Genomic DNA, 20,961 nt, shown 5'->3' with positions numbered 1-20,961 from the left:
GAGGAGGTAGGAGTGTCCAAATGAGGTGTAGTTTTTACCCACACGATCGTGATCCGACGACGGAGGACATAGAAGTGGTTTAGATGGGTTGTTAGGCCGTTTTGGAGGAGTGTTGGGCTGCAACACACAAGAGGCCTTTGCGGTTACCCGGTTAACCGTTGGAGCATCAAACGGACTCCAAATGGAACGAAATTTGACAGGCGGTCTACCGGTGGTGTACCAAGGCCACTTGCCAAATTTCGGTCCATTCCGAGAACGTTTAACACCCGCTCACGAAAAGAGACAAAAGAGGTACGCTGGTGCACGTAGGAATGTCGGATTGCAAAACAGACAACAAGGAAAATGCTCAGATGCATGAGACGAACACGTATGCAAAAGAGATGCACATGATGACATAATATGAGATGTATGACATGAATAAAATGCAAAACGAAGACAAAAACCCAACCACGAAGGGAATCTCATAACTTAAAGCCGGAAATGGGAAAAGTCGGAGTTACAAATATGGCAAGTTAGGTGTTACATCCTACTTGTCCCAAAGATGATGAAGACCAACGACGACGCTCAAACGCCGACCTGGGACGATAACGATGCCGGCCACCGCGTCGCCGCCAAGGCGGCCAGCGGCAGACCAGCCGAAACCCTAATCGCTTGGAGTTTCGCCTCTCGGGAAAAAAAGGTTCACGCCACATCACAAAACAAGTTAGATATACGCAAGTCCTAACATTAACCTTAACTCAAGCAGTGAAGTAGCAGAAAAGGGTATAATCGTGTTAAAAATTTCCGAAGTGATTATTTTGTGCTAAAGATTGCCGACAAAATCGGAATAGTGATTTTGGCCTAGTCCAGGGTCCAGAGTCGAGAAGTGTCCACGGCGACAGAGCCCCGCCATGTCTCCTCGCCTCGCCGAGACGGGCACCCGCCGTCTTTCCGGGTCCCCTTGTATCCATTTGAAATTGCGGGAGCGTCCGCCGTCTTTCCGGTGGAACTGCGTCGGTCGCCGGGCCGCCGGCGCTGCCCCGAGTATTCCTCTACTCCAAGCCTGTCGCCTCCCCTCCCTCCGCCCCGGGGCAGCATTCCGTCGAACAAATCGTGAGCTCTCCTCCCCTCCCCTCGCCCCCGCTCCCATCTACAGCCCACGATTGTACGCCTCAATACGCTCTGCGGTTCGGCTCGGCTCCCCTCCCCTCCTGTCAATTCCTTCAGCGCAGTCGCCGTAACGGCCCGACATTGACCGTTTCATCGTTCCAGGCGCGCTTTCACGGTCGCGGCCATGTCGATTGTTCAGTGTTCTCTTGCATACCGTACCCGCCTTACTGCTATTGCAGGGGACCATTTGCGTTAGAGTTAGACAGGGTGCATACGCCACGGACATGTGCTAATCAAGATTGCTCATTATTTGCTGATTTGGAGTAACAAACCCACGAATTTATGCCGAGAAGATTTGAATACTAGCTAGCCGACTCCTGCATAATCGGAAATTTCCTGTCAGTTAGTGCAATCGTCTAAAATTGTTGGCGAGGCTACATAGTTAGTCTGCAAGTACATGGATACCATCGGGTTTAACCAATCTATTCTTGCTACTTACTGAGTCTTGTCGGCTCAAATAAGGGAGTTTGTGTCTATTTTGCGCGAGCTTTGTTTGATAACATTGCCACCAAAGTTGTTGAACCCCACCCTTTATATCTGCCGTGAGAAGCCTTAACTGAAGGTGCTGCCGTTGTTCAATGCCACCGCACATTTCTTGATTCTGCTGGTATTGTTGATAATGATCTGATGCGAATCTGCTATCAAACTCCTTGGTTGCTTCTGGACCGTGTCAGTTTTCACCATGGAATCATAAGAGAACCTCCTTTTTGTCGCATGAATATGTATTTGTTTCATTGCATGGTGATTTCTAATGTCATCAGTTCTATGTTTTGGCTGCATTTTGTGAAAAGTCTTGGTTTGAGTAGCTTGTAAGCACACCTCAGAACCATATGTCATACAAGAACTAGCTCGCTTATTGTTATTCCATCTTATAGCCTGATGACATGAGCAAAAGCCTAATGTACTTCAGTTTACTACATTACCAACCTAAGCACATATCATTGTATCTGTACAACCAGATATCGGGCACTACAAATACAAGAGGTTACTTTTATCTATATCTATCTATACCTATACCTATACCTACTATTGAAGGGAGGTGATATTCTTGGTTTCGTCCTACTTCGTTTGGTCGCGCTTCAATTAATTTTACATACGCTATTTTGTTTTGGCCCAATGGAGGAAGCCTGCCTGGCGGCGCACTATGGCCCAGGTCCGGAGAGTTGGCAAAAAATAAAACTGCCCATGGGAGAGTTCGATTTCATAACCTGTCAACCGGCCACGCACCCAGCTAGCGATATGAGAGGATTTTCTTTCCCCCGTTGCAACACACGGGCCTTTTTGCTAGTAACTATAAAGAGGGGGGTGGAGCTGGCAGCCTGTGCTTTTTTTTTTTTGAGGAACCTAACCCGTACAATTCTTCAGTTGAATTAATAATTTTGTAATGGATGCTGCCATGTTCTGTTGTTCAACAGTTTGATGAACTGCAATTCAAATGAATGCCTCTGCAGCATAGTGCGTTTATCTTCGGTTTCTTGTTGTTAAGAACATTTTTGTGCAGTCGGGCCTTTGTTCTAGGTGAGTACATGTGTTTGCTTATCAATGCAAGTTTCCTTAGTGTGATTTGGTCCAATTTTGTTTGACTGTTTTATGGATAGTTTCTGTTTGATATCCCATGGTAATGTTCCTACTTTTATTATGGATTTTTTTCACTCACTTTAAACCAGAATGTCGTGCATATGACACTGATCTTTAACTCTGAACTAACTTGTAGTAAAAATGCAGGGGTATTACCAACGCTTTGCAAACCCACCTGCATTTGCTATTAAGGCCATACCACTGCAACATGGAAACTACCAAACTATATGCATAAGAATCTCGCTCTAAAAAACAGATTCGGCAACCTTGATCAGAAAGCTAACCTAATGTATGGAGTTGACTTCTAATACTATATCCAATGCCAAAGATGCATAAACAGCTGCGTAGAAGTCAGAGAGTACACAATAGCACTGACCTTCTTCCCCGCAAAATAAAATAAAATAGCACTGGCCTTCTATTTAGGAATAAACCCTCAAGTGCAAGCACCTCTTCTTAAGGTGATTAAATTATCCCACAAACTCACAAGCATTAGTGCTTAACTTCACAAATTACCTGTTAAATGTGGAAAAGGCATCTCTGAGTATTTGCCAATATGGAAAATTTGAGAATCCATAATATCAAACTGACAGATTAACAGGCTTCTTGTCCTGCCTACTTAGTGGTAGATAATCTACATCGATGGATGCCGTATACCTTTTTGTGCTTTTTGGGACATGAGAAGGTTCCATTCTCTATAGTCATCAATGGTACTCATCATTTAGTTAGTATTATCAATCAAGCTGTTTTACTCCACAAATTCAAGTGTAACTGGGTTTTCATGCATTTATCAGTTAATTATTCATAAACCATGTCTGCTTTTACTCAAAGGGCACTCTACTGTGTATTTAGTCTGTCCCTGTTTTTGTTTCAGTGAGCAAGAGTTCAACCCATTACCATATGCCACAGATTTCGTGCCAGCTACCAGTTCATCATTCGGAATTCCTGTGTGTCTGTACTCAAGAGTCAAGAGCAGTACTGCTTATTTTAGTATGCCTTTGATTTTATTCAGTTAGAAAGAGTCAAAACTGTTACCATATTTCAAGTCTTGTATTCGTAAAGGGTGACATATAATTGTCCAATATATACTTTTTAATTATGATCACAGTATGTCAGTAACCAAAATTACCCTGTCTTGTTCTGTTCTTATCCCTTTACTTTGACACAATACCTTATCGATATCAAATATCAATTGCCCAATATAATCACATATATTACGTACTAGTAACCTTCCACACAGTGCATGTTTCTTGCAATACCTATTACATGGAATATGTGATCATGTTGGAAAGACTATCACTAGTGTGATGTGATCTGATACAAATCCATAAATCCCAAAGTATAGGTGATGCACATCATCAGACGTCTACAGTTCAAGAAAAATGACATCTACAATGTATAGGCAGTACTCAACTGTCGGCCTTGCCTACACTGGAATTGGGAATTTGCCCCAGAAACAATATTGTCCATCTTACCAGCACCCTATATACCTAAGAGAGTCATCCCCACTAACTTATTTATCTCAACATGCAAGCATGCCACCTCACCATACAAGTATGAATGGGCTAAGGTCCACCTCAACATGTAATCATGCATGGAAAAAAACCACCACAACATTCAACCATGCATGGGAATTTTTTTCATTCAATCATTTTTCTTATATTCAATAAATATTTTACAACTATACATAATCAAATATAATTACTCATATTTATTTTTAATTTTGGTTCTCATGTTATCAACCCAAATTTTCATCAACCAATTCCCACAGCAAAGCGCGGGGTATCCTCTAGTTTGTTATGTAAGGCTGATGAGAGTGGGCTTGATGTGAGGCTGCTGGAGCGAGGGCAAGGCCAAGGGCAGCGGGGCTGAAGGAGATATGAAAACGGAGATCGGTGAAAGGGGGGGGGACTCCCTTCACTTCGTCCTGCCCGCTCCCGCCCGGGGGGGCGAGGGGTGGGTGGGTGGGGGGGGGGGGACGGCCGAACCCTAGATCGAGCCGCCTCCCTCCCCCTCGCCGCAACGCGGGATGCGGTGGCCACCCGAGGACGCGGCGCTCGCGCAGGGCACGGCGGTGGGGATGGCCGTGGCTGCTGTGGTGGCTGCGTGGATCCGGCTTGTCGTGGGGTGGCGGGGGTTGCGAGCGGCTGGTGCAGAGGTTCGTGGCGGCGGGCGGTTCTCACGATAGGGTGCAGCGGGCGGAGGGCACCGGTGGCGGGGTCGGCGGCCGCTGTAGCTCCGATGGCAGTGGTGGCTGGTAGAGGTAGGCCGGCGACCTTGGGTGGCGCGGGTTGGTGGCGGTGGTGGCGGTGCGTGCCGGCCGGATCTGGCATTTTCCGACGGGCGGCGCGGGTTGGGGCACCGGCCCGGCGTGGCTACTGCTTCGGTTGTGGGCGGCGGCGACGAGGCGGCTCGGCCCTCTGGGAGTGGTGGCCTCCATTCGCCGCGCCGGCATCACGGCAGCCCGACGGATCGGCTGCGGCTGGATTTCCAGCGTCGGCTCGTTTGTAGGCGACCCGGTTTGACCTTCGATCCATCTCCTCGGCGTTTGGCCACTATCTTCGTTGATGGTTGGCCCTCCCCAGCTGTGGTCCATCACTCGTCTCGCACCCGGCAGCAGGACCGAGCTCGTCTCACGCCCGACAGCAGGACTGACCTTCTCTCGCGCCCGGCAGCAGGACGAGCTCGTCTCGCGCCCGGCAGCAGGACCATGCTCGTCTCGCGCCTGGTGCCACAGGACGGGTCGATGGAGGCCGGTTGTGGCCGGCCTATTGGGTCCCGGCATTGGGGGCAGCCCAGGCTTTGGTTGGGGTAGCGGCAGGTCTCGGGTGAGGTGGTTTAAGGTCTTGGATGCCGGGGCCGCGGCCCTGTTGGTGGGTCCACGGTGCTCATGGGCAGAGCCCGTGGCTTGGTGCTGCCCGGTTGCCACGGCCATGTGGGCGGCGTGGTAGCCAGGGTGTGGCGTTCGGTGGCGGTGAGTGGTGGCCGGGATGAAAACCTGCTCTATCTTCGGACGGACTGGCAGCGGCGAAGCTTGTTCCCTTCTTGAAGGCATCGTCGCGGCTCTCATTGCACATCGTGTTGCTCCAGTGGAAACTCTAATCCTCGGATCGGGCGGTGGCGGCACTCCGGTGTTGTGCCCTTCCTGAAGGCTCCGCCTTGGAGCCCACGGTTCGTCATATGCGGCTTCACTTCTTCGCGGTGGCATGTTCACGGCTGTAGCCCCCGGCTGCTCTTGTAGTGCTAGGGATGCTGTTGCTGCGGTCAGTGCCTATGTATCCTGCCTTGGGTGTGTGTGTGTGCGTGTGTTGTGGGGGCATGCGTTTGTACCGGGTGCTGTTGGTCGTTGCTTTTTATATAAAGCGGGGCGAAAGCCTTTTTCGGTAAAGGAGATATGGTGATTAACTGCCATTAATAAGGTTCAGATCAATTGGATTCCACAAACTTGTACCTTTATATTAGTATAGATATAGAAAATCATGGGCAATCGCTCCTTTTTAAAACAATGAGTAAATTAATCAGTATTCTTCACTTAAACAAGTTAATCTGTACTCATGTTACAGTAATTGTTTTTATGTTTACTCATATGGTGCAAGCATAAAGGAGGGAGTAAGAAAATCCAGGTTTCTCATAATTCCCAAGTGGCGACGTTTACCTGACTTGATCTTACTTGACTGGTATAACTTAGGATTTGATCATCAGCACTCAGCTATAAATTTTGCAGTTTGTCATGTTCTTCTTTGGGCAACTATTAAAAACTGGCAGGCCCAGAAGGACACAACCATGATGTGGCAAGGACTGAGTAACGCTGGTGCATGAGTTCAAGGTCGATTTTTCAACATCCTAAGTGGATACAATTATCAGTTGTCTGGAGTTCTGAGACCAAATAATGCAAAGCACTGACATGACAAACTACTTTTTTGTGGCTGCATCTGTAGATAACCCAAAAATCAAGCACATTTCAGAACTTTTTATGATGTTTCCCGTCAGCATGCCTGACGATAGTGCTCTGATTGAATGGATAGGCTGGATTAGACATTCCATTGACTAGTTGAAACAAGGTCGAATCACCAATAGTAGTTCTGGCCCCGGGCCACTTTTTCGGTATTCAATCAACTTCTGGTTTCTTGTGCAAACTGCTTTTTTGCCCAACTGATGTCATGTTCTGAAATTACTAGTATTTTCTTAACGATTTACTTAGAGTATATCAGACATATATGAAATGTTACTTCTCTTCCTGTGTTTAGTTTCTGTCTGCAAGGTGTGGAATCTTTGTGAACTTAGCACTCAGTTGAGATTTAAGGCATACCTAAGATTACATACTTGATGCACCTCTGCTGGTTAGCGCATATAGCTTGCTGAAGGTAAGACGCCATACAGAGAATATAATAATTGCATAAAGAGCAATGTGCTAATCTATTTATTTATCTTTGACTGGAAAACCTTATCAAATGAAATGCCATGGATTCACTTTTGCACTGGGTGTTGACATACATACTGCTTTGTGCTTCGATACTGTTCATGGTAAAACCAAGCATAAAATTTGAAGTGTCTTTGGTAAGATGTTCTTTTTTGCGGGGAGGTAAGGTGATTTGACATACTAGTTTCCCTATTGATCATGCTCAGTTCCATAGGTGTGCTATAGATGGCAACTGTGATATGCTAATGCACATCGAAGTGTCTTTAGGTGGATCATTTTATATGATTTGGATGATCACTGAGCCATGCCACCTAGAGTAAGTCTGAACCATGCATGAGATTTTTATTATTATACTAACACATGTAATTAATCCAGACAAGTAGTAGATTTTACAAAAACTGGATTGGTAGCAAATTTGCTAAGACCAGTGATGCCCTTTGATTCCCAAATATCGTTATCATTTTTTTGTTTTCCAGGTTACGTTTAATCATTTATATCTTAAACTCTTCATGTGTTGCACTTGCTATGCAGTGACATCCAATAATAGAGGTAGAGATATTCTTTCTACTTTGCTCATGTACATATTGTGCTGTCTCCCATCACTTACTTTTCACAGTAAAAAGTACCCTTTTCCCTCCAAAGATTAAAGAATGCTTAGAATTTGAATCTTCTTCACCAACCTGTACTGTACAGGTGTAATTTCTTCTGTCTTCTGCCGTTTCTCGTCCTTGATCAGATGTGTCTCTAAACAGGGGATTGCTCCCTGTATCCATTAGGGTTTGCATATGCTTATACTGATACACTTTTATGTTATGTGGCTGTTATTGACGTATATGCTGATGTGAATGATTTACGTTTGGCTTAATTATAGCCTATCCATCCCTTTTCCACTTAATTGGATGTTTAGAATTATTAGCTCCAGCCCCTTTGTTAAGACTGATGTGTATAACTTGACACAATTATATAGTGAACTCTTACACTACTTGATCGTGACTCGATCCCTCAAGCTTTTAACGGACAATCATAAACTAAACAGTATCATATTCATGGTGGAAAGTGATTACAATAATAATGATTTAATAATACCTCAATCTACTCTAGTTAGATGCAGCTTTTACTTCATATGCATCTTACTAATATTGGCATTATTTTGCTCATGTCAGTATATATCACAGGCCATTCACCTTCTGTACTTTTGATTCTTTAGTTTCTGGTTGCTGAGGAGTTTCAGCAAGATTCAGATTATATAAACATATTCTTTCTTTAAAGATTTTTTGTGGCTTCCTGCACCAATAAATAATATTTTTTCCTGGGTGGAACTCAGTTCAGTTTCTGCATCTATACAGGTCTCTTTCACATGTCAGTCTGTCAGACACCTTTATTTGTTAATCACCGGTCTACCCGAGACCAGCCTTTTCTACCCGTCATCAATTAACACAGTATTCAGCATGAGTTCCACTGGTTAGTGGTTCAGTTCATCATTGCATGGCTTTATCTTTGTGCTGGAACAGCAGCTGTTTCATGGACCGATATAATCCTCAAATGATTGCTTCAAAAGAGGATCAGACACAACTCAAAGGTATGTCATTGCTGATCTTCATTGATCTCACTGCTAAAAGTATTTTGAGCATCACCACTACTTAATAGTCACCACTCTGTACACTGTGTTCTTCACGCTACAGTTCGTTATCTTTTAAAGTGACTATAGTTCCATACTAACATAGACATATTGCTAACCACGTGACATATGTGGTAAGCAATTCAAACTATTCCAAAAAAAGACATATTGCTCCACATTATTTACAGTAGAAACTCTCATGAGGACAAGGGTAGTGACGCTGGTGTCTTTTGAAATATTCTCTGACCTGGAGCTAGGATTGCCAGGGGGTCATAGGTGTTTTTCCTCTGTTGAAATGCGTCCCACCTAGCCCCATAGTGGGCTTTCCACTCGGGTTCTGTGCTGTAGTTTGGAAGATATTGCTTCACCCCAATACTTGCTTTGTTAGAGAACTCTATTATCTGGTTGTTCAGGTTCAGTGTACGCTTGATGCTGTGGGGGCCTATCGCCGAGGGTAGGAATCCCACCAGGTAGAAAACTTCCTCATCTGGTAAGACCACTGATGTTCGGTTGTCCCATCTGCATGAAACAAGATGAATCATTCACTTGAAAATACCATGACATGATGTATAAGAGTTTCTGAATGGGTTTTTTGATTTCAGTACATAAAGCAATTTACCTGGACTTGTTCACTGGGTAGAGCAATATGGGACCATTGTTGTTATCTTCGAGGATTTTCCCAAAGACCTGCTTTGCAAATGTATGGACAGTGCTTCTTGGGATGATGAGATTAAGCCATGGGTGTGGGACTTCCCACAAGCCCTTAGCTCTCAGCTTTATCTCAGAGGAGTGCACCCTATCCAAGAACTCCATGTAAGTGACGTCCGTGTGGAATAAGGACGGTGGTGTGTATCTGAGTTGAGATAGTAGTGCATGGATCTCCTGTAAACATATATACATATGGAATTCAACCACTCAGGCCATCTGACAACACTTTATACACAAACATCTTTAGTAACACAAGAACAAATCATTGGCTCACCTGTTCCATGATGTCAGCTTCTTCAGGGTTGAAGTTCTTTGTCATCTCAAGGCAGAAGAGCACTTTTCTGTCTGTTTCGAACTGGCTAGCCCGTTCTGGGTCCTGTGGATTGAATGATGACCTCCAGTTGTTTAGGATGCCTGTTCTGTTTATGCTTACGAAACCTTCAATGTAGTCGAAGGTCTTCTCTGCTGAAATAAGCATCTCCTGATCCTCGGTGAAGCTCATGAAATCTAAGTAGAGAACTCTTATCCACCTTACCTGTTGTACATCCAATGAACTCATGAGCATATGCTTACTAAAATGTACTAGCATGGAGTTGTCACAGATGTGTTCTTTCGATTTACCATTTGTGGAGCAGGCTCAAGAGCGATCCTGGCCCGAGTAATGATGCCAAATTGACCTAGACCACCAAGAGCAGCATGGAAGAGATCAGAGTTCTGTTCTGGTGAGCAAGTGATAATATCACCTCTTCCTGCATTTGAAAATCATGGTAGAAAGTTAGCCACATTATTTACTCTCCTAGTTGTTCAAATCAACCAAATATATAGGTCAGTTCATACCAGTTACAATCTCCAGTTCGTTCACATTGCTGATCTGTGGACCATGCCGGAATGTCTGCCCGCTGACACCCGCATTTGACAACGTGCCCCCGACCGTAAGGTGGAGGTAGTCTGTCCATGACTTCGGCGCCAAACCATACTTCAACGTCTTATTCAAGACATTTATCCAGAGTTCTCCACCTGAGGCATCCACATACGGTGATGCACCAGGATGCACCTGCATTTTGACACTCTGAAGGGATTCCATTCTGATGACAATCCCTCCAGCAGCCTGGGACTGCCCATATAGCGAGTGCCCATGCCCACGAGCTGCCACTGTGAGCGTGGAGTGCTCACCCATCAAGAACACATGCCTCACGGTTCTGGCAATGTCAGCCACTGAACCTGGGTGAAGCACAGCGACTGGCGGGAAGCTGGAGAGGTTACCGAAGTCCCTTGCAGCTGCAGGCAAGTCGTGGAAGCTGAAATGGCCGTCAAGGGGGAGCGTCCCCAGGGATGCAAGCACATCATATTTAGGCACGTGCTCAGTTGTGACTCTGCTAAGCCCTAGCAACAGGAACAGCTTCAGGTACTGCAGGAGTAATTGCTTCATGGCTCTTCTGTAGGAAAATAAACAAGTTCAGTGGTGATGTTTTCAGGAGAAAGATGAAAGATGTGTAGCAGGGTAGTGGTTCACTGCAAGAGCAGAGGGATGGTGTGGAGATGGAGGGAGGGCAGGGGATTTAAAGGAGAACTTGAAGGGTATGTGTCTGGGCTGGTGCAGGTAGTGGTGCGGTCAAACAAGTCCAGGGCACTGTTTGGTACTAGAACCTGTGTGACTGTGTGAGGACAGGCTGCTAGGAAAATTTGGATCAAAGATTATGTTGCAGTGGTGGAATGGTTCCATTCTAGAGTCTGGTATTCGTTCTTTCTGGCTTATGTTTTAAGCATCCCGCGACATCTGTCAGGAAGTGTATGGAGGAAGGGCAAAAAGATGCATTCACTCAGTATGCTCTGTCTATCACTAAACATATCACTGACTGCACCTTGCCAGGGAGAAGGAAAACAATGACATGGCAAAGATGAAACAGAAGCAGTTAATGGACACAGATATTTAACTTGTGTACCTGATGTGGATCTCAGCAGGATTGAACTTCTGATCAAGTCATCAGATGGTACTAGCAAATTGATTCAAGTGGCAAACCTGATTGCTATCGAGCAGGCCGACTTGATCCCTCAAATTCAATTGATGTTCGGCAGGACAAGCCAAGATGTTATCTCTGTGCTTTCGGATTTGTGAGTGACAAGCATCTTGTTGAGCATATCTGATAATGCTTATTCCCAGATGTTTCTTCAGATGCTGGGGGACTGTTTTCTGACTTCATGCTCATCTATTTTCGCAGACATGTATATCGGTAAGAATCCTTCTGTCTGGCCATTTCTAGACATGCTGATAGAAATGTCCTTTTCAGCATTTTGAGTTCTGGAATTTGATATTTTGTGGTTGCAAAATCGTATGGACATGGATCACCTAGGCATTTTTCCATTTTTTTAGTGGCCAGGAGCTTTAGCTTGATATTATAGAATCCCTTTGCCCACATGGTATTGCTCGCTACCTGAGCTAGTGATGCAATAGTCTTGCATGTTTCCCATCGGATTATCTGAAGGTTTTTCAGAATAAAAATCTCTGTTCTTACGGTACCTTCTCTAAAATGTCAGAATTCCTCAGGCCCTTGCCACTTCCTGTATCTGATGATATCTGTCTGAAGGCAACATGAAATAATGTATGTAACAAACTGAATGTTCTGTCTTTTCTGTACTTTACATGCATGGCGATTAGAGAACATCTTTTGTATCATACGCGACAATCCTGTGGATAACCGGGAACTCCATGAAAAGGGGGATCAATAACTGACTACACCATGTAAATCAAAGTGGAGGTGAGGGGCCCGGGCAAATAAGCATTTACTTTTACTAGACAAAAAAGATATTGTCAGCTGGATGATTTGATTCACGTCTCACTGATCACATGTTCTAGAAGACATCAACAGTGATTAGAGATTCCAAATAGACCCAACCATAGATACATCACTCATATTAACATACCTTCAAATAGAACCAACCATAACTATATCATTTATTCTACCCAGTCTTCAGTAGGCGTTGTGTGTGTGATGGTGTGAGTGTGTGCGTCTACATTGTAATCAGTGTTTCTCAAAAGGAAAAAAGGTAGCTCTTTCTTCAATACAGAGAAAAGGTAGTCACCAAGCAACACATTCTGGTACTAAGCCCCCTTCCCTGAGGAAATATATGGCAGTATAAGGAGAGCCGGTCCAGTAAGTTCTCCTTGAATACCAGAAGTAATACATTTTTTTTCAATGCATCCATGTGTATTTTTGACGTGGTACCATCAGTGTATATATCGGTATAGCAATACATATATGGAAGGTTACATCCAGTAGACTAAGGTGTTGAATTGTGAAGCCCGTAATATTTCTTACCACTCGAGATTTGGGGGATCATGTGGTATTACAATCTGGAGTTATGCAATAAGCTGAAAGAACAATGGTCAATTGTCACGTGGTAGGTACTAGGGACAACGCTATATATTCTTTCTGAATATATACTCTACATAATTAGTGGCAGAAGTGGTATCCTAATCTTATCTTTGGCTGCAGGGATGTGGCTGGTGCCACCATTGATAATACCTAATATCACTATCCAAGAATGACTTATCAACACCTGAGCCCTGTTCATCTGAAAAGAAGTATTAGAGTTTGCTTTACGATATATGGGGTCTTGAGGTGTCAACTATCCCTCCAGGGAGGGTATATCTTTTCCAAGAAAGTGAAAGGTAAAATTCTAATGGTAGAAGAATATCTATAACGAAAGTGTCCTTCTAAATGGTTTCTTTAAAAGTATATCAACACCGGAGCTCTCTGTACATCTGCAAAGTAGTACTTATTAGAGTTGCTTTACGATATATAGGGTCTTGAGGTGTCAACTAGATGCCTGTAAGATGGTAGCCGAATTTGTGTGTAGTAACCCAAGAAACACCTCACAACCCTTAGCCTATTAGTCATACGTATCACACAGAAATCATTTGCGTTTTCTCAAACATTGTTGTTTCTGGTAAGAGGCTTTGTGGAGAGATTGTTTTTTCTCTGAAATTTTACTAGTAGATGCAAAAATAGAAACGTGCCCATCTCCATGAAAAGGCTACCACTACCCCCACATGGTAGGCTGAGTCCAGAATGGAGATTAGATTCCCTGATCCATGACATGCAATTCACAAAGGTGACATTGATCTGCATCTGCATGCCTCTTTTGTGACGAATGCTTTCAGTTGTTCCTTTGCTGTTTCCATCCATGCTGTCGATTACCAGTAGGCTCGGCGCCTGATCACAGTAGGAGTCCCCCACACATAGCCAAATCAGTGGATGGGGCCACCCACTGCCGAAATCAGTGGATGGTAATTGGGCAGGTTGTTGGCTCTGCTTTTGGTATGGAATGCAACCTTGGATCTCCCTGACCCAGTTCTCTGTCAGCCGTTCATGCTGCTGTCACCAGAAACATCTGTGCAGCTTCCTTTTACTTGGGATCATTTTAAAAGATGGAATAGTGTGTAAGGTAAGGTATGCTGCTGAACGGTGATAGTGCGAACTGGCCGAACACCTACAGCTCCAAGAACTCACAAGGAAAACAGGAGTCGGCCAGGGACAATTTCACCACTTTCAGAAGCCCTGAATTGGAAAACTCTCGTGAAGCAAAGCTTCTTGTGTAAAACCAACATATCTATAGCACAAACAGTGGAGCTGGAGCCTAGCCAAACAGGGCCCTTGCTTCGACTTCTACCGATCGGCTGCAGGGCTGTGGTAGAAACAAGAGCGAAGATTTATAATTGATTATATCATCTGTTGTTTCTGAACTCTTACTGCTCGTTTGAGTCATGACTTCAGGTAGCTAATTTTACCTAAATGCGTTCTTAAGTAACTGTTTGCCATGAAAAAGGTAAATTCTCAAATATAAGAAAAGGAACAAGGCTGAAGAGGGAGAAACCACCCACCTTTTACTTGAAAGTGGGTGAGGACTGAAACTGGCTATGTGCAACCTCGCTTCCCTAGCTAGTTCAACTCCAGGAGAGTTCTCAGGTTCTCGTGATATGGACTGTGAACTGTTTTTTTGGGCATTATTTAGTAAAAAGAATTAAGTTTAGCCAAAAGCTGGTCTGAGTTATTTTCCTATTTTTACTCTTGAGTTTTCAGAAAAAACAGTAGAGCTGATATTTCATATGATCATCGTTTTAGTTTTAGAAAAGGTTTTGTTATCCAAATTTTATGCTAATATGCTTTTTGGAAATAAAATTTATGCTAAAATTAAGAAAAAAAAGTTGGAACTAGATGCTACTCCCTCTGTTCTAAAATATAAGGTGTATTTGTTTTTTTAAGTCAAACGTTTGCATCTTTGACCATGTTTTTTACAAAAAATATATCAATATCTACAGTATCAAATTGGCATCATTAGATCCATCACGAAAAGTATTTTCATGTTTTATTTATTTTGTATTGTAGATGTTGATATTTTATTTCATAATCTTGGTCAAACATAAATAAGTTTGATTTCCACAAAAATTGATACACCTTATGTTCTGGGACGGAGGAGTATCTAGCTTCCCCATTTCTGGCTTCAAAACTAGGCGTGCTCCGGAGTGGCGGAGTGCCCTGCGTTTGAAAGCTGGAGCCACAAAATCATCCAAGATTCTTCGTCGATAGTGAAGTGCTATTTTGGCCCCCGCAAAAACAAAAGTTATTTCTGCCCGTCCAAACTGTATGTATGGTTGGTAAAAAATTATTACTTGTGTAGGGGACATTTTGGTTCCAACATGGCAGAAAGCGAGAGATGGCGAAAAGGCGAGCAAGATGGAGGCCTGGGAGTGATTTGTCGCCCGGGCCGGCCTTAGAATTGCAGGTAAGTGGATTCTGATGGGCCCACAGTTCACGTGCAGCGTTTGACACAAATTCTGACTTTGGCACGTTGGTGCTGGCGTGTCGACTGCCGAGCATAACCCATAACTGTAAGGGCCCATTTGATATATACCTTTAGAACGACTACGTACGATCACACCACTTCCTAAAAAAAACCACTTTGCCGAACTTTACCGCAGCAGTCATCACCAAGCAAATTAAAATGTTAGCCGTACCTGCAATGTGTCATTTGGCTGTGACGTTGATCTTTCTCTTTTCTTTGTGAGAAAAACCTGCGATCTATTTATCAACTATCGTAGTATAAAGAACACCAAAATTAAAAAATACATCTAGGTCCTTAGAGCAACTTCAATGGGGCGATCCATTTTGTCTGTCACCGTCCGTTTGGATTGGTGCAGACACAAAAGTCGGCCCAACACGCCGACCCAAACAGACACGCGTCCGCATGCCGACCCATTCCCGGCCCATTTTTGAGCCGGATTTGCATCGGCACGGACATGCGCACGCCTACTCCTCCCCCTCGGGCCCGCTGGTTGGTGGCGGCCACAACCATTTCCCCTCCTTTTTCCCCAAAACCCTCCCGCCCGCGCGCGCTCCCGCCCCAAACCCGCCATGGACGACGACCTCGATCTCAACGCCGCCGCCAGCCTCGCCTCCCTCGCCTCGTCTGGCATGATGACCGCCCCTCCGACAAAGGCAAGCCTCGTGCCCCGCGCAAGATCGCTGCCGCGCCCAAGCCAAAGAAGGCGCTGACGCCCGAACAGCGAGCGAGGGAGTCGGCCAAGAGGAAAGGTCGGAGGCACGCCGCGGACGCGAGGGATGAAGTCGTCGCGGCTGTCGCGCAGCAGGAGGTCACCAACACCTGCGACGCGGCGGCAACAAGGGAGCATGATGACCGGGATGGAGATCATGAAGGTGGATCTCAACACCGTGTCGCCAAGGAAAAGGTCGTGGTTCGAGAAGATGAAGGCCGACATGCTCAAGTTCACCGACGAGTGATCTCGTGGCCACGAGCACCTTCCTTTTTGTATGTCGGCTTGTGTGCTGGCATGACCATGGGGCCGCGATGGCATGGTCGAACTCAAGTCTCACCCCTTTTGTGTGCTAGCATGTGTGCCGGCCGCTGGCGAGTGCGCCAGCATGAACTGCGGTGCTGTTTTTTGAAGCCGGCAATGTATGTCGACGCTGGTATGGTGCCGGCATGATCTATGGCCGTTGGCATGATCTATGACCGCGGGCCTTTTTTTTTAAAATTGAGTGCGGACATGAAATGGGTCAGCGCGTTCGGCGCACTGCTGACCCAAATGCAAAACTGGGCGGACGCCGGGCGCGCGGCCGACCCAAACGGACAAAATGCGGACAAATGCGCCGTCCGTTTGGGTCGGCCCATTGGAATTGCTCTTAGATCACCTAGTGACGACCGCAAGCACTGGAGCGAGCCGAAGGCGCGCCGCCGTCTTCGCCCCTCCGTCATGTTGATCTTTTTTTAACACAGTAAAGAAATGCTCGTACATACACATACACTCACCCTACGGACGCACGCATGCACACTCTACTCCTATGACCACCTTCGAGAGACTGAGCCGGCATATCATCTTGAGATTAAGAAGTCATCACAGGCGCCTTTGTAGTCTAGGGCATTCCTGCCGTCTAAGACGACCTCTTCTTCTTTCTAGCAACTGAATGCACATAGCCAAAACGCCTAAAATAAATTCAAAAAAATATGACCACAAATGCCAAGTCTAGGACTTGAATCCTATTGGGTTGGTTTCACCAAAAAGAATCTAACCATCCGTTGACTATATGTATATTATGTAATGATGTGTGTTCTTGCTATCATGTGCTACCCTGGGCATATGGGCGTGCCAGATTATAAATAATCTAAATCAACAAAAGTCACCAGCAAACCGCCTTTTCATTTTCTATAAAAAGACCAACCGTTGCTAGAAAGAAGAAGAGGCTGCCCTAGGCCGTTGTGATCGCTCCAGCGGTGCTCCAGTTCTCATTCATTGCATCATTTAATGGATCGGAGGTGTTTGTTGGAGGATCCATGGTTTCGTCGCCGTTTTCGCATACTGAAACCATTGTTTTTGCGCATTGTGGAGGGAGTAGAGGCACACGACGACTACTTCAAACTCACAAGGGATTGCTACGGCCAACTCTCTTTCTCGGCCAAGCAGAAGTGCATGGCTGCTCTGAGGATGCTTGCACTTGGTACTGCTACAGATACCGTTGGTGAGATGACTGAGAGCACGTGCTTGAAGACTACTGTCAAGTTTGTCTGTGCCATGGTGGAGGTGTTTGGACCTGAGTATCTTAGAAAACCAAATGCGCATGACACAGAGAAGTTGTTGGCTATTGGAGAGGCAAGGGGGTTTCTAGAAATGCTCAGATCAATTGATTGCATGCATTGGCAATGGAAGAACTGCCCCAAAGGTTTGTGCGGACTGTATCAAGGTCACACCAGAGGGGTCACCATCATACTAGAAGCGGTGACATCACATGACTTATGGATTTGGCATGCTTTTTTGGAATGTCGGGTTCTCACAACGACATCAACGTGCTTCAACTATCTCCGGTGTTCAGGAGGCTTTGCAATGGGGAATCACCCTATGCAACTACACCCTCAACGACCGAGAGTACAACATGGGTTACTATCTTGCTGATGGTATCTATCCTCAGTGGGCAGCGTCTATGAAGACCATATTCGAACTGTGTGGCAATAAACAGAGCCACTTTGCAATAATGTAGGAAGCGGCTAGGAAGGATGTGGAGATGCCATTTGGTGTGCTTCAAATTCAGTGGGGAATTGTGCGGAGCGCTGCAATGATGTGGAAATTAGAAACTTTGTGGCAGCTAATGACATGTGGTGTTATTCTGCACAATATGATTGCCGAGGATGAGGGTGATGGCGTAGCCCAAACCCATGATTACGAAGCACCTCGAGAACAAGTTGAAATCTCGGAAGATCAAGATGTGGCTCGGCTTATGAACTTTATGCAGATGCATTAGAATCTTCGAGATCAGCAGGTGCACACACAACTACTCAATGATCTTGTGGAGCACATGTGGACCTGCAATGGCAACCAAGGAGCCAATACTTGAGTTTGGCCCTTAAAATAAATTTTATGTAAATGCTACCTATGCTTGGTACTGATACGTCTATAACGTATCTATAATTTTTTATTGTTCCATGTTGTTATATTATCATTCTGGGATGTTTTACAATCATTTTATAGCAACTTTATATCATTTTTTGGGAGTAACCTATTGACATAGTGCCCAGTGTCAGTTGTTGTTTTTTGCTTGTTTTTTACGTCGCAGAAAATCAATACCAAACGGAGTCCAAACGCAGCGAAACTTTTTGGAGATTTTTTTGGACCAGAAGACACCTGTCGGGCCTAAGGAGTACCAGAGGGGAGCTCCAAGGGGAGCATAGCCCACGAAGGCGTGCTTGGGGGCCTAGGCGCGCCCAGGTGGGTTGTGCACACCTCGGTGGCGTCCCACACCAACTCTTTGCCCTATAAATTTCCAAATATTCTAAAAACCCAAGGGGAGTCGATAGATCAGAAGTTCCGCCGCCGCAAGCCTCTGTAGCCACAAAAACCAATCTAGACCCCGTTCCAGCACCCTGCTGGAGGGGGAAATCATCACCGGTGGCCATCTTCATCATCCCGGCGGTCACCATGATGAGGAGGGAGTAGTCCACTCTCAGGGCTGAGGGTCTGTACTAATAGCTATGTGTTTAATCTCTCTCTCTCTCTCTCTCGTTCTTGAGATGTTACGATCTTGATGTATCGCGGGCTTTATTAATATAGTTGGATCATATGGTGTTTACCCCTCTATATCTTGTCGTGAATTGAGTTTTCCCTTTGAGATTTCGTTCTTATCAGATTGTATACTTTTATGGATTTGAGAACACTTTATGTATGTCTTGCTATGAATACCCGTGTTGACAATGGGGTATCATATTGATTCACTTGATATATGTTTTGGCACTCAACTCGCGGATTCCCGAGGTGACATTGGGGGTAATCTATGCATAGGGGTTGATGCACGTTCTTGTCTTTGTTTCTTCGGTAGAAATCTTGGGGAACTCTTTGAGGTTCTTTGTGTTGGATTGAGTATTATGAATCTGAAATTGTTTGATGCATATTGTATAATCAACTCACGGATACTCGCGGTGATATTGGAGTATCTAGATGACATTAGAGTTGGTTGATGTGTATCATATGGTGTTATTTTATTACGAACTCTTGGATAAATCGGTCGGAAAGAATAGCTTGGTGTTATTTTAGTACGAACTCTAGAATAGATTGATCGAAAAATAGCTTTGATGTGGTTTCGTACCCTACAAACAATTTCTTTGTATGTTCTCCGCTATATAGGAACTTTGGAGTGATTGTTCATCACACGTTGAGGGATGGTTATATGATCCAATTAGATTAGCATTGTTTAGAGATTGCACTAGCGAAAGTACGGACCCTAGGCCTCATTTTCAAGCATTGCAATACCGTTTGTGCTCCATTTTATCAATTGCTACCTTGCTATTTTTATTGTTCCTATTACAAAAATCAATATCTACTATCATTACTACGCTTATATCACCATCTCTTCGCCGAACTAGTGCACCTATACAAATTATCATTGTATTTGGTGTGTTAGGGATACAAGAGACTTTTTGTTATTTGGTTGCAGGGTTGTTTGAGAGAGACCCTCTTCATCCTACACCTCCCACGGATTGATAAACTTTAGGTCATCCACTTGACGGAAAATTGCTACTGTCCTACAAAACTCTGCTCTTGGAGGCCCAACACAAGTCTACAAGAACAAGTTATGCAGTAGACATCAAGCTCTTTTCTGGCACCGTTGCCGGGGAGGTGAGTGCTTGAAGGTATATCTTTAGATCTTGCAATCAAATCTTTTAGTTTCTTGTTTTATCACTTGTTTGGTTTGTAAAAGAAAACTACAGAAAAATTGGAATTGCGGTTGCATCATATTATTCATTTTTATAATGTCTTTCGTGAAAATGATGGAAAGGAAAATTGTTCTCAATTGATAGAAGAAGAATTCAATACAATGTTTGGCATAGAATCTTTGAATGATGAGCATGATCGCAATGTTATTAGTATGAATTCTTTGAATATCCATGATGCTAATGATATGCAAAGCTACAAGCTTGGGGATGCTATATTTGATGAAGATGATATTTTTACTCCCCCAAGTTTTGATGAGAAATTTTTTTATGATGATTGCATGCCTCCTATTTATGATGATTATATTGATGAAAGTAGATTTGGAGTGGTCATGAATTTATTTAATGATGAATCCACTATTTCGAAAGAGGTTTCAATTGATTATTACGAGAACAAAGTTGCTATCTATGATGATTATTGTGATGACACTTATGATATAAAGAATAATGATAACCATGATACTTGTCATCATGATTTTAATTTTCAATCCCATGATATTTATTTTGTTGAGTTTCCTCCCACTACTACTCATGAGATTATGTGGAGAGTAATAAAAAATTTATGCTTGTGGATCATGAAAATAATGCTTTATGTCATAATTATATTGTTGAATTCATTCATTATGCTACTGAAAATTACTAGGAGAGAGGAACATATGCTTTTACATATTGCAAAAATTTCAAGTTTACCTCTCTATATGTTGAAATTTTTGAA

At 44.3% G+C, this 20,961-nt stretch overlaps 1 protein-coding gene and 1 long non-coding RNA gene across 5 annotated transcripts; one reads left to right on the top strand and one right to left on the bottom strand.

The window, feature by feature from the left end:
• Positions 1-807: 807 nt before the first annotated feature.
• LOC125514929 lies at positions 808-19,140 on the top strand. 2 transcript variants are annotated; one of them, XR_007286681.1, is made up of 3 exons: positions 815-1,092; positions 8,491-8,723; positions 12,965-19,140. It is a non-coding gene; the product is annotated as an uncharacterized LOC125514929 (long non-coding RNA). The 2 variants fall into 2 exon arrangements; XR_007286678.1 differs by lacking the exon at positions 12,965-19,140 and having other exon boundaries at positions 808-1,092; positions 8,491-8,916.
• LOC125514910 (cytokinin dehydrogenase 9) lies at positions 8,723-11,736 on the bottom strand. Of its 3 annotated transcripts, none has more exons than XM_048680290.1 (6): positions 11,414-11,736; positions 10,308-10,903; positions 10,092-10,219; positions 9,745-10,005; positions 9,382-9,644; positions 8,723-9,281 (listed from the first exon to the last, which is right to left on the bottom strand). In XM_048680290.1, the coding sequence occupies exons 2-6, from the start codon at positions 10,897-10,899 to the stop codon at positions 8,960-8,962; spliced, it is 1,566 nt and encodes a 521-aa protein (XP_048536247.1). In that variant the 5' UTR covers positions 10,900-10,903; positions 11,414-11,736; the 3' UTR covers positions 8,723-8,959. The 3 variants fall into 3 exon arrangements, with proteins under 3 accessions (XP_048536247.1, XP_048536255.1, XP_048536242.1); XM_048680298.1 differs by having other exon boundaries at positions 10,308-10,906; positions 11,491-11,736; XM_048680285.1 differs by having other exon boundaries at positions 10,308-10,906; positions 11,414-11,734.
• Positions 19,141-20,961: the final 1,821 nt, after the last annotated feature.

The sequence above is a fragment of the Triticum urartu genome, chromosome 1 (assembly GCF_003073215.2).
Source record: "Triticum urartu cultivar G1812 chromosome 1, Tu2.1, whole genome shotgun sequence".
Lineage (NCBI taxonomy): Eukaryota > Viridiplantae > Streptophyta > Magnoliopsida > Poales > Poaceae > Triticum > Triticum urartu.
This window is presented reverse-complemented; position numbering and strand designations above follow the sequence as displayed.

What these genes read in the sequence shown, in the direction of transcription:
- LOC125514910 (XM_048680290.1), bottom strand. Translation starts at nt 10,899, where the DNA reads ATGAAGCAATTACTCCTGCAGTACCTGAAGCTGTTCCTGTTGCTAGGG. An exon ending in CGAACTGGAGATTGTAACTG is followed by an intron (nt 10,220 to 10,307) that starts GTATGAACTGAC and finishes TTTCAAATGCAG; the next exon opens with GAAGAGGTGATATTATCACT. An exon ending in TTGAGCCTGCTCCACAAATG is followed by an intron (nt 10,006 to 10,091) that starts GTAAATCGAAAG and finishes GATGTACAACAG; the next exon opens with GTAAGGTGGATAAGAGTTCT.